Source organism: Equus quagga, chromosome 1 (genome assembly GCF_021613505.1).
Source record: "Equus quagga isolate Etosha38 chromosome 1, UCLA_HA_Equagga_1.0, whole genome shotgun sequence".
In the NCBI taxonomy this organism is placed as follows: domain Eukaryota; kingdom Metazoa; phylum Chordata; class Mammalia; order Perissodactyla; family Equidae; genus Equus; species Equus quagga.
Window position 1 is genome coordinate 155,103,964 of NC_060267.1, and position 14,226 is coordinate 155,118,189.

Consider the following 14,226-nt stretch of genomic DNA (forward strand, 5'->3'; position numbering starts at 1 on the left):
AAATCCTTATTACCTACAGGGAAATATGTATGACACCCACTAGTGTTAATAGCCATAGCAGCCAATGAGGTCGTGGGTGGGTAGAAAAGCGAAAGGAGGGAATCCTTCTGTGCCATTGCACAGCTGTGTAGAAAATGTGCTCCAATCATTCTTTCTCTCTGTATATCCTTTTCTTCCTCTGACCAATTGTAGCTAGCTTATAGGCAATAATTTAGTTAATGTTAAAATGAAATATATATGCTTGACTATAATCTTTATTTTTAACTTTATAATTGAATTTCTAGTTCTTATTTTAACAATTGATACTTGCCTTTAGCAATATATTGAATTCTAAGGATCCTACAATGTTTGCATGAATACAGGTCACCTTTCTCTGTATTGGTAAATTTGAGGCAGCCTAACTAATTTTTATTACAAAATGCTTTTCTGTTTGTTTCATCTTAGTATAAACTACAAGAATGAGAGAAATTTCAGCAAACATCCCCAGCATAAACTGTTTCAGGAGATCTTTACAGCCTTGGTGAAAAATAGACTCATATGCAGGTAAGATTGTCCCAGGGAAGACAAGCAGACATTTACCCAAGAATGGCATATTTTATATATCTTGTTCCTAGCATATGGTTTGAAGCAGTTTACAGGATTGAACACAACGTACTTAGAGGATGAAACAGAGCAAAGGCCATTTAGAAGGAGGCGAATTTATAATGAGAAAACACTCAAGTTACACTGTTTTCCTTATTTTGAGGTTGGGTACTCAGAAGGAGTTTATTGCCTGGGTTCTTATGAAAGAGACATTGGGTAACACCATGGCCAACATCCTCATGGTACACTTCTGCAGTCAATACAAGGACTGATTACATGGGCTTCCCCCGTCTGGACTTTGGGGAGAAGACTAGTGTGTGACATCCAGTCACAGCCCAATGACGATGTTTCTTTTCAGAACCAAAACAAATGTGCTTTCCTTTGTCTTAACACAGGTGCAGTGTTGGGACTGTAGAGAAGGATTAGTTAGCATGTCCTCTAGATTCTCTCTCACAAATATAGGGGTTTTCAGTGGGACGTTGACTGGTCCTGGATTGCAGTCAGTGTTGGATTTTCTATCCGTTTGGGTCTACTTGAATTGAGAGCTGGCTGTGCTGCTGCCAGATATGAAGGAGGCTCCCAACATTCCGTCATGGTAGGACCTGGCCTTTTATTCTTCCCAGGAGACCCAGACTCTCTCCCCACAAGCACTGGCTGAAATGATGCCTATGAAGAACCTTGAATCTTCGCCATCACTATGAGACTTTATTGAGATATCTGATTGAGATATCTGAATGGGAAAAAATTACTCCTATTCTGGGAAATAGGAGAACTGTTAGTAATTTAATGCCTTGACTGAAATAAAACTCTAATTTGGTCCAGTGCAATAGCTGAGTTTAAGTAGAACAGCGTCATGGTGAGTCCTCTATAAAGAATCAGCTACAAAATACACCCCTAAGTGGTGGCCTAATGGTTTGATCTTTTGGATGGGTTATTTAGTATTGCATATTTAAGTATTGGACAGTGACTGCCAAATATATTGGTTTAGTTTAAGAAATTTAGGATTGGGACTGCATCTGTCATACCTTTGTCCTTGGTTTAAGCAGAGGATTGTCAGACTGGTCCACATGATACAAGAAGCCTAGAATCTCTCCCATGGTTAGGCAATTGGGCCGCTGCCCTGTTCTTGACAATATACTCAAAGATTTTTGAAAGACTAATGAACGCTGCAGGGGACCTGAAGTTGTCCTGGGCTGTTTTCTTCTTGAGCTTGAACAGAGTAGAACAATGGTTAGTAGCAGAATAATTATGCCTGAAATGGCATTGGAAAATGAAGTTTTCTAATTTGTTTTGAAGACAGCTATCATGGACTCCTCAAGGGATGACCAATAGGCCATTTTTTCTTGTTGGCACTTTGGAGAAGGCAGAAGATTTCCTGTATTAAAGATGTGAGAGGCCTCAATGTATCCTCACTCTAATGGCACTAGACAAGGCAATTGTTAGGGAAAATATTTGGGCAAGTGTTGGCATCCAACATTTGAAAAAGATCTTAACAATTCTGAAGTCAAGAGATCTCTTGTCAAGACCTTTTCAAATTCTTAATGATTAATGAGGTATCTTAGGTTGGTTGGAGTTACTGGCTTGCAACATGAGCAGTCCCTGGAAATCTTAAAACTAGGAAGAGATGATTGTAGATGTCTTTGCTTTCATAGTACGAGAAGGAATTTGGGAATGTTGAACATGAAGAGCATCCTTTTATGTCATCCTTTGGCTGCTGACAGATTGTTATGTTCAGTTCTATTCTAAAAGCAGGCTTGGGTAAAAGATGGCTTAAGTATAAAGGTCTTCCATTATTTCTCACCCCATATAACCTTGGAAGTTTGGCAGAACTTCCATTTTCCTCTTTTCCCTCTAATTTTAGAGTTACAGAAGAATAACATCTCACAGCCTTTTCTGGTATGGTTTCCTAACCCTTTATTTGTGAACATCAGATTTAATGTTAGCTGGAAGTCTTGGATTCAGTTCAATAAACCAATTGTTAAGCACCTAGTATGTGCAAGGAAGAGAGGGAGCAAGCGATAGAGAAGGAAGACAGGATAAAACTACAAAGATGAATAGGACATGTGGTCCTTTTCTTCCTGCGGTTTCAGAGTCTACTCTGGTCAGCAAAACCATTACCCTCTATCCCAATACAAGGGAAAATATGGTAAATATAAACCATTTATATTAATATAACTAAAAGTTGGATGAGATTGAGAGGTGTGGACTTTGGTCTTTGGTCAAATTCTGATTGTAGATAAGATAGGGCATATTCAGGATGTTATGCCATTGAATTTTACCCTGAGAACATGGCTGATTGGGTATTTAGTCTTATCCATGAAGTGAGAGCCCTTCCAACTCGTCTCTCAATTTTTGCCCAACTGATATTGTTCTCAATCTTCTCCTACTTGACTCTCCTCAACTGCATTCTTCCCCTAAACCACACTCATGGCTACCTCCTTTCTCGGTTCTCTTCCTAAGATTGACCTGTGATTATTCCTTTGTTCTCAAAAATGAGATTGCCAGGTGGCATCTGAAATGAGACCCGACTTCTTAATCCAGAGTCAGATAAGGTAACACTACAAACACCTCATGGTGTACCTCAAAGGGCAAGTGAAAATACTATCTTTGAACTTGAGGTTACTCCTAGTCACACATGGTAGTAAGTCCTGATGTGTGGCAAGATATGGAAGAAAATTTTGACCTTCCAACTTTTCTTTCTGCCATAACATTATTTGTCTACGGTACAGTCTGCTTTTAGAAAATAAATCTACTGCTTTTCATCTCATCTGCCTGTCTGGGAAAGTACAAAGAGTGCTTGGTATCCAAGACTAGATTGTTATGAGGTTTTATAGGGAAGTAAAAGTTGCCACAAAATTGACAAATTCACTAATTAACAGACCACTTATAAAATTGATCTCTACTCAAATATCTCTTTTCTGTGTCTGCTCCTCTGAGCTCCATCTTTGTTGGTCCATTTCTTGCTGATTGTGAAACAATGTGAAGATACTATAAAACAATGAAAATATAACATAATCTTCTTGTAAAATGAACTTGTGACTTTGGCTAAAGATGTAGAATTTCAGTGTCTGAGAATAACGGTGCTGAACTGATGGAATCTGATAAATGAGGCCCTGGCAGAATCAGACCACTTGACAATTGCAGAAGACAGTATTAACAAGGAAGATGACAATATGAGACTTCAAAAAAGCATGTTTTTTGGGCCAGCCTTGTGGCTGAGTGGTTAAGTTTGCACACTCTGCTTCGGTAGCCAAGGGTTCCCTCGTTTGGATCCTGGGCACGGACCTCTTCCTGGTAATGCTATCCTAGAATTGCCAGGATATCCCCTCTTGCCCCACCTGTAACTTTTGTAGAGATGAGTATGTCTAAGTTCCTAAAATTCCTGCTGCAAATTTGAAATATTTTGGAAATAATTCTGTAGGAAGTCTAGATTGGGAAGATATTTACACTATACAAGAGCTCAAGAACTGCTTGTGTTGGGGGAAAACATCTGGCCAAAACTGTCACAATCTCATTAGAAATGCTATTACAAGTGTTCTGGGAACTTCATAAAAACTACTAGCCAGGAAGACCTACATAGTCATTTGTTTACCAACTAGACCTTTGCTGTCCATGTCCATGCTAGGGCCTAGGTCAAGATGCAAGTGACTCTTATTTTGAGCTTTACCTGATCTTTAGCATTGGCTATGCAGACCCTGTCACAGGCAGGTGAGAGGAGAGGCCCAGAAATTAGGATGCAGCAAAAGTCTCTTCAGTGTCTGGATTAAGTTCTTAAAATATATAAAGTTGATAGAGAGATGCTCTTTGTGTGATTTTATCTGATCAGGTAGCAGAGAGGCCAATAGGAGTCTTTGAAGGCTTCCTATTTGTATAGGAAAAGAGTAGCAAGAGTATCCTGGTCACCTTGGTAAAGTCTGTCAGATAGTTCAAACCTCCCCAGACAGGCCTTCAGGTTAGCCCCATGAATTGGAAAGAGATAAAGGTTCATTAAGGTCCAAAAGAGTCTCAGGTTTGGGTCTTGAGGTGCTTAAAAAATTCTTCTAATGACCAGGGTAGAACCTCAGCTCAGGGAGCTTAGCTGGTTCACAAAGGCCTTTGCGATTTTGTTCCTTCGTGGCCTCATCTCTTGCTCCTGCCCAGTGCATCATTTGGGCTCGCCAAGATGAGAGTGAACCCCTCATCATTCCTTGGAAAGTTGTTCTCTCTCTCACCTCTGAGCCTCGGCCCACATTCATCCCTTCCTGAATGCTGCTGCCCCACCACTTTGCCTTTCTGGCTGTTCCGGCCCCTCCTCTCCCCTCCCTTGGCCCTGGGCCCGTGTCACTCCCCAATACACACTGAGCTCCTAGAGAACAGCACTTGGGTCTCTTATCCCCAACTCAAGACGTTGATGCTGCTTTTATTGGTGAGCATGGAGGCTGAGTCTTCATAAAGTAGAAATTTTTGCATTAAAATTATTCTGATTACTGTGAAAAGTTTGAAAAATACATAAAATTACAAAAAATGAAAATTTACCCTTTATATCATTCTTTGAAATAGCTACATTAACTCTTGCTGTATTTCTTTCTAATCTTTTTTTTAATTCTAAGCTTTTTTCCTTCACTTATATGAGAGATTATTATATACGTACAAAATTGTATTCTGCTTTTATCCAGAGTAGAATTTTTAAAAGAGCCAGATCATTGGCTGAGAATCCTTCAGGATCTTGTCTTTTTGTCTCCCTTTTGCTCTAAGTTTTAGAACCTTAAATGTAGAAAGGAAGAAAATAAGCGTCAAGAACTAGGATCTCATGTAATCCTCAAGCAAATAATGATTCCTTTTCTTCCCATCACCTAACTTGGAGCAAATATCTAGCTCTTACATTTTTATTTCTCCTGAAATGTTATTTAGAGTATATGCCAAACTTAAAATGCACACACATCTGTATATGTATGTACATATACATACATATACATACGCACACATATGCATACGTGTGTGTACATATACATACATACATATTATATACTATGCATATTATATATAATATATATAATATATATAAAAACATATATTATATACATATATATATATAAAATATATATATTGAAGAAAAAATCCAGTCCAGCCTCATTTGATAGATGTGGATACTGAAAGGACAAGCTCATGATCCTGAGGCAAAGTGTTGACTGGTACTCTTTTCTCCTATGCCTAGCTGATTCCCTGGCTCTTTTTTAATCAAAGTATATTTAAAATTTGTTTTTGGTTTTACACCACAGAAAAGTATCATTTCAGTAATCGTGTTCTCTCTTTTCTACTGTTTACTACTGCTTCTTGCGAAACTCATTCACTTGGACGTCTAACCGGCATGAAATTAAAATGTTCCCACCTTTGCAGGAGAGGCCTGCTTATTCTTTGGTTACATGTAACCACCAGAACCAGTTTTAAACCTGGCCAAATCAATAAATCACAGCTTCCCATCCGCACATGAGCTTCTGAGAGCCAGGCAATAAGCGACAGACACGTTCCACGAACCACGTCTCCATGGCTAAAGTCAACCAATCCCTAAACACTCCCACTTATGAAAGTCCACTTATCTCTGAACTAGTCTGTGAACTTTGCTCTGAGAGACTGTGCTTTATAAGTACAGCTCTCTCTTTCTGTAAATTCATCTTGTGTCTCTCACATTGATTGATGGACTTGTTCTTCTTTGGGCATCTCAAAATTAATATGCCTCAAACAGGACTTTTGATTTTTCTCACTCAACTTGCCCTCCCCTCAGCTTTAGTCTTCGCCATCTATTAACCTAGTCCAAGCTGCCATCGTCTCTTGCTTGGACCATTACAGTTGGTTAACTGGGTTCCCTCCTTTGATCCTTGGCTCCCTAGACTGTTTTCACCACCACATACAGAAGAATCCTTTCAAAATCTCTGTCAGATTATGTCAGTCCTCTGCTGAAAGCCTACCAGTGACTTTCCAAAATATAAAGTCCAAAGTCCCTATTCTATTCTACAAAGCCCTATAGATCTGGCTCCTGCCAGCTCTCTGACTTCAACTCCTATCACTCTATCTCGCCCACTCAGCTCTGTGAACACAAGTGCGTGGTTTTGTCCTTTTCTGTACCACTGGGCATGTAACAGTGCCTGGATTCTAGTTAGTAATGAGTAAATTTGAAAGCTTTCTACCTCTGACACTCTCATCAACGATGTAGAAGAAACATGTAGAAGACAGTCCTTTCTGCTCAGTGTCTCTCTGACTTTAGAGACCAGCACGATCCATCGGATGGCCTTCTGATTAGGTCCATTCTGGGCTAGGTTTAATGGGAGACAGGAAGAACAAAAACCCATTAAAAATAGTGGAATCAGTCAGTAAAGAGTCCTTGAATATTCATTTATAATTAATTTCTTCACGTGAATTCTTATTTCTTTTAATTTTACTTGTCTATTTTGATGTGAATTTTACTTTTTCAACTATCCAAAAAAATGGGGCTCTGTCCTATGAAATTGAGCTAATATTTATTTCGAAACAGGTTTGAATTCTCCCACTTTTAAAGTTTAGTCAAAGGTGGCAGTTTTTTTGTTGCTGTTTTGTGTGTTAATGAAAATAGCGCTACAACATGAATAGGGCAAACTAGATAACACTCTGCTGTGAAGACACTGCTTATTCTGAGTGAGGGACGGAGGGAAGCGTGTTACAAATGGGGGTCTAGGTTGTAACCTCTGGCATTTGCATCAGCCCCTGGGTTCAGTTAACCCCAGACAATTTGACTCTCCTTTATCTTACTTGCAGCTTTATTCAATATTCAATACTACAGCTTCATGACTGATTTTTACATGGAGCTCTCACATTAGGTATTGGTTTCTTCCCCTATGCAAGAAGGTGAAACCCCAACTATCCTTTCTCTTTTCAAAACTGTGTCTCTGGTGGTACCATTTTTCCTTCTCCTTTTATATTGATAGCAGAAAGTGGCATCTGATGCTGAAAGTCATGGCAGGTGGTCATGGACAAAGGCCGTGGGAGCTGATCATGCTGCCATGTATTAATAGTCCTGTGAAAGCAGTGGCAAAAGTTCAGTCACAAGAGGGGATAAATATTTGCCTGCTCATGAATCTGCGGCTGTGCCTACTATATTGGGACATATCCTCCGGGGAAACACTGTCTTTGCAGACAGACAAGTTTTTCAGAGCTGCCTCAACGGACCCCCTCGCCACTCTGTTGAACACTCCTTTCCCATAGTAAACGTATTTGAAGAGTCACTTTTTCAGTCGTCCCCTCCTATAGGACCTGGGTGAGGGGAGGGATGGCAGAGTGCTGGCCCAGGAGCTGGGCACCCAGCTCTGTTGCTTATGTGCAGCCTTGGGCAGGTCACTCAGTGTCTCCAGGCTGCAGTTGCTGACTCAGTAAAATGAAGGCACCCATCTTTACAGTCTGTCACTATTATTCTCTGTAATTCTCTGGTCACACTAAGTTGTGTGTTTCCTAGTCCCCCAACTCTTGGCAAACAGAGATATATCGTCTTACAGAACGCACCATTCCCCTTGAGTACCAGAGCTCCGTCGGATGTGCTGCGTCCTTGTGGGGCGGTAAGGGCTGGGAGCCAAGGAGGGAACAGCTGCTTCTTCAGAGGTCAGCGCCCAGAGAGGAGAAGCCAGAGGACGCAGACACCAGGAATTCTATTTACATTAACGACAGCGGAGGCCAGAATGATGTAGAAATATTAATTGCTTTGGGCTTCAGTTCCAAACTTGCAAAACAAAAAATGCCATTGCCTGGAACAGAACTTTTAACTCTGAGACCTTTCTGGGACGCTTCATTTATTTACACTCCTTTAATAGTAAAAAAAAAAAAAAAAAAAAGAAAGACAACTATTCTGGAATTTTCTTTCTTTTTCTTTTTAGAGGGGGAGGAAACAGAAAAAACTTTTCATATTTATTTTAATATGAAGAAACATCAGGAAGGTCATGAACTTTCCTCAAGAAGATTGTATATAGTTAACAGGAAAAATACCAAGTACACACATATTTATAGCATGAATCATCTCTCAATATGTCCCATGGCTTTTCCTCTTAAATAATGAAAGCAATCAGGATTAAACTGCATTAGGTTGTCAGCAGCTGTTGCAACTTGATCATTATTTCTGTTAGATCTTTGGGATATAGTATCTTTGCGCTACAGTTCAGGCTCCATGCTATCTTTAGCTAACTCCAGCACCTGAAAGGGAAAGTGGTCCTGTGCCATCTCCCTATTTATAAAGATTAAAGATATCCTGTCTGTAATAGGAGCCTTAGAATAACCACATCCTTACAAGTGTTCCCCTAGGTGATTTAAAGGCAAAATTTATTTCAAATTTACAATATTTTTCCCAGGGCAGAGAAGCCAGGATGAACTGTAACACCGCTTCCCAGTGTGGCCTTGGATAATTCTGCCTGGCTGGCTGCTCTGGGGGGGTTGAATTCTGCCTTTATTTTCAGAAGAAACTGAGCTTTGCCTCCATAGCAAAGATGTCACTGCCCTGGTGCCTGGGTTGGAGGAGGGCTGTGGTGGGCAGCTCCTGCCAGAAGCTTGGCGATGGCAGCCAGAGTAACTCTCAGCCAGTGAAGCTCTTGGGGCATAATGCTCAACTTCTCTCCACAGAGCCAGGTCTCTGCCGGGAGCTCGAATCTATAAGGAACCCCCTGGGAATATAAGGCTATGGGAAAAGCCTATTTCCCAACCTCCTTCCCATGAGCTAAGTCTTAGTAGATGGAAGGAATGGTGCATGGCATGGGGTGGGGTGGGAGGTGATACCTCTAGGGGCAGTAACCACAGATGTTCATTCTCTCATTGAGGAGAGTGGGTCTTGTGTACTCAGCTTTGAGATGTGCAGATCTTGGGGGCGGGGGGAGTTGAATTTCTCAGGACTATAGAGAAGACAAAGCTGAATTCTACCACAAAGGCCAAGGATTAATATGGGACAAGTCAAGCAAGGATTGGCTGGGGACCCCTGCTCAAGAAAATGCTCCCCTTGACTGAGGGGCAGATCTTTAAAGTATCCTAACCTTCCTGGGTGTACAACCTGTGCAGATGGAGGTGGAAGTGGGAGAGGGTGGGAGATATTATGTAGATTCTAGTCTGGAATAGCTACCATTACCTTCTCAGTGTTTTTTGCAAAGTGGGAACGAGCAGACACTTTTTCTTTTATGTTTTTGTTAAGATTTGTACTAAGCACCACTGTTGGACTGGCTTGGAGGGCAGTGTGAGACAAATGTCACCTGGCAGGGAATGCCTTTTGTTCCAGCCCCCCGTCCTCACCTCAGGAGTCCAGTCTGTACTGTGTTGGCGGCTTCTGTACCAAGAAAGACAATTTGGTTAGAACAACTAGATGTGACTGTCCTCATGTCATGTCAGAAAATATCTTTTTAATTCTTTGGGAGATTCCAATATTAAGAAATTACGAAAGGCTGTCATGGGAGGCATGGTAGGCACCACCTCCTAGCTCAGCCCATGTGATGGCAGGGTCTTTGTGGAAGGCATAGCAGGGAGGTCAGTGTGGCTGGGAGGGAGTGAGTAAGGGGCAGTGGTAGGAGTGAGGTCGGAGGTGCACTGGGGAGGCCAGATCCTACAGGGCCTTGTGGGCCCTGATAAGGACTCTCACTTTTGCTTTGGGTGAGATGAGAGCTATTGGAGAGTTTGGGAAGAGGAGTGATGTGAATTGACTTGTGTCTGTAGAGGATCCCCTTGGCAGGTGTGAGAAGAGTAAAGCAGGGGGCAAAGTTGGAAGCAGCAGTGCTAGATGGGCAGCTTTCCCAATAGCTAAAGCAACAGATGATAGTGGCTTGAACCAGGGTGAAAGTGAAGGAGGTAGTGAGAAGTGGTCAGATTGGGGAGATGTTTTTAAGTTAGAGTAGATTTAAAAGCTGAGGGATTGGATGAAGGATGAGAGGGAAACAGAGGAAGCAAGAAAAACACCAAGGGTTTTGGTCTGGTCAGGTGGAAGACTGGAAAGTTCAGGTTGTGGGGGAGATCATGAACTCAGTTTCAGACATGCTAACTCAGACTGACATTCAGGAAGCTGTGGGTTCCAGTCTCAGTCTGGGCCCTGTTTCTTGAATCCTTGGGCACAAGTGTCCTCACCAACTGGTGTGAAAGACAACTTGCGTCTTGCATGCTCTATAGTCTACGCAGTGACATTGGGAGCCGACTGAAAAGCTTTAACATTTTGAATTCATTTACTACTAGCTCTAACTGGACACAGTGCAGCTTAGCTATGAAATAGAAACTGCTCACAGTGGCCCAGCAGGTCTGGGAAGGGATGGTGAGTGTCGCCAAAGCATACAGACTGTCCCTGTCCAAACTTCCTACCTCTGGAGCTAACCAGAGAGCTTATAAAATCATGTAAGTGGATGGGTGCTGTGTTGACACACTCTGCTCCCTTAAGTTAAAATCCATTAAGTAAGAGGTGTCTGTGCTATGACCTCTCTGTACTTATCTTTATAACTCTGGCTTACATCAGAGAATTGGTCCATCAATGCATATTTGAGTAGCTACTGGGTGCAAGGCCCTCTGACCTCCTCTGAACTCAGGCCTTGTCTGGTTCCTTCAACAACACAGCAAACTTGCAATTGTCCGTATTTTAAAGAGCCTTAAAGGGATATGACTAAATAATTCTTTGCCAAAGGATCGTAATTTAAAAGCCTCTGCAAATTCCCTTGAGTACATACATTTATCATTTGATGGCAGTGAAGTGATACTTTAAGTTAAATATTTCGTCAGAAATCTGCTGATGATATTTTGGACATTGGTTGTATTCAATGTTTGAAGCAATTTTTTTTTTCTCTGAATAGGCCCAGTTTCATTTGTTACCTCTGTGCTTGATTTTTAGTAAATGCATCTTCAGTTTCTGTCCTAATACAACTTCCCCCTTGACTATTACTTTGATTTCAGAAGTTTCAATGAATCTCTATATTTGCATGTTGTTAGGGACAGAGCTGTAGGATGTTGTTGGTGTTTTGCCCAGAACCCTCAGATCCCCCCTCTTTTTGTTTTGGCGCTTTCTGTCCAATAGTGCTTGTGTGGCCTCTGGCTCCTTGAGTCTACTTTGCCTGCAGGCACAGAGAACAATAGCGGCCCAACGTTTGTTCCCGCTCCCTCCTGCAGCCCTCAGCCAAGGACAGCAGTTTTGGGAGTTTGAAGGCCCTTTGCCTCCTAGTGGGACATCTCCGAGGCTTGACACACCCTGCAGAGCCGCCTTCCCTGATCAGGCTGAGCCCACACTTTGCTGAGGATGGCGCTCATGCTTGGCTTCCCCCTTCTCACCATCTGACTCCAAGGCTTGAGAAGTTCAGTATCTACAGGTGCACATGCCCTTTAATAAGTAAATGTGGTTATTTAAGAATGACTTAAAAATATTTTTCTTTCAACGTATGTGTATTTTTTTTCCCAAATGGATACTAAGTTAGTAGGCCATAAATTCTTATTAAGTTGAACCTAACTGTTGGAACTTTTAGCTGTTTGTTTTGGTCAGGGGCTGCACTGAGTCATTACAAGCTCTGAGAAACAAATAATTTTGGGATCCTCCACTTTGTCGTGATAAAGACAGTTTATATGCGTTGTGAATTAAAATGAGTCAAGTGTTCAGGTACCAAATAAAAGTCCTTGTTGCAGATTAAGTTAGAAATAAACTAATGCTTATTCCTTTATACGTGCCTCGTTCTCCTTCATAGTCTCACAGTCTTTATAAACTGTCACATTGAGCTTTTAAATGTGAACAAACTTGTTCTCTTGTTTTCTTCTTTCAGAGAGTGGGTTAATCGAGCTCCATCTATTCATTTTCTGAGAGTGTTGATCTGTCTGAGACTACTAATGAGGGATCCATGTTATCAGGTTGGTTGGAAAAAACAAAATATTTTTTACTTGTTATGAAGATCAAATGAACAAGTGGTGGGCTTTTCTCTGAAGCAGACCGTGTTCACTTTCTTTTTCTCTCACAGCTCAATAGCTTCCAAATCTGAGAAGTATCTCACCTTCTATTAAAAAGATAGGAGAGAAGTGATTTAATGGGGACAAAAAAATCTGTATATTTCTACTATATTACCAGTGGGATTAAGTAGATTGAACCTTGGTCCATGTTTTCAATACTACCTGGCATTTTAAACCATTGGCAGTTCAGAGTGGTATACACTTGGCCACACCTTCATGTGTGTTCAAGGCTAAGCGGCTCACCAGGTCAAAGTCAACAGTGACAAGTGGGGCCTCCTCAAGGGGCTCCAGAGGCAGCCAGTGGGAAATGTGGGGCCTGTAGCTTTAACAGCTGCTCCAGAGTCCATGCCCTTCCCAATGTCGAGCCTAAGACTGAGTCAGATGTGAGCAAGGGGCCTCCCACTTGTCTCAGATGAGGCTTCTGAGGTCAAGAATCTTTCCCTAATCTTTCTCACTAGTTAGTTGGATGTGCTGCCTCTAGTTTAGCGCTTATCAAACTTTAGCGTACATAGGAATCAACTGGGGATCTTGTAAATGCAGATTCTGGTTCAGTAGGTGTATACTGATTCTACATTTCTAACAAGCTTCCAGGGGTTGCCAATGCCACTGGTTCGTGGCCCACACATTGAGTAGCAAGGACTTAGTGCTTTAGCGGTAAAACTCTAAAGCAAAACTTATCTAACACCTCACTTGGACCTTGAAAATTATTCCTTCCAGTCCCAGCTGCTGGATAGCTGCTTCCGTAAAGCAGAGATTGTAATACTTTCTTGTACATCAGAAACACCTAGAGGACTTAAAGATTTCCCCACAGCTTCTGATTCAGCAGGGTTGGAGCAAGTCTGAAAATCTGCATCTCTAACGAGTTCCCAGGTGATGCTGAAGCTGTTAATCAGGGGACCACAGTTTGAGAACCACTGCCCCAAAGCCTCAAGATTGCTTTTGGATCATTACTGTTTCTGCTTGCCCGTGTTAAATATCTAAAGAGCTTTCTTATTGTTCATACATGCTTCGGTAATTTTCACAGATTTTTTTTTCCTAAGAAATATCTCCTGTTATACCCTGCCCTGATAATCTTCTAGGAAGCTCAGACTACTTTGAAGATCTTTTATTTTGGATTCAATTTTATTGATGAATCCTTATTTGAGTTAGAATGTGTTTCCTTTTATTCCCCCAATAACCATCTTCTCCAAACTTAGCACTTTAAAAGAAAGTGTTTCAATACTAGCTAGCTACAGAGCCTGCTCTGATTTGAGGCTTCTGGGATTCATGGTGGCTCCACATCTTTACCTTAGGTGAATCACTCCCTTCCTCATTCTATATTCTAAGCTGGCTTTGTGTTATTTTAATTAGCTAACCACACTCCTTTGAATATTTGACTCAGGGCATATACTCCAAATGACTTTCTGTCCTGGTTGCTCAGTTTTCTTGGCAGATAGCATCCTTCTTTCCTATGACCAATCACACAGAACTATGAGTTCCCTGTGTTTCTGGGCTGCCATTTGCCATTCTGTATGGATCACATATAATGAGTGTGGACCATATGCTCCACTTTGCCTGGGTCAAGCCCAGTATGTACTAATCGTTCCCTCCTAGTTATTAATAGCACCCTCTTTTATTATCCAGTGTGTCTCAGTTTGGATGAGAACATTGTATACATATTACAAATAAAAATATTCATGGAGGAAGGAGGATTTTTAGCAGGAGATC

General features: G+C 41.4%; 1 protein-coding gene across 9 annotated transcripts in view; it reads left to right on the forward strand.

Annotated features, from left to right (window-relative positions):
• Nucleotides 1–14,226, forward strand: part of NEK10 (NIMA related kinase 10) — a 216,797-nt gene that overhangs the window by 25,536 nt on the left and 177,035 nt on the right. For all 9 annotated transcript variants that reach the window (XM_046644179.1, XM_046644190.1, XM_046644185.1 and 6 more), the window contains 2 exons: nucleotides 445–543; nucleotides 12,339–12,423. In XM_046644179.1, the coding sequence (XP_046500135.1) occupies nucleotides 445–543; nucleotides 12,339–12,423 (184 nt within the window). The remainder of the gene's footprint in view (nucleotides 1–444; nucleotides 544–12,338; nucleotides 12,424–14,226) is intronic.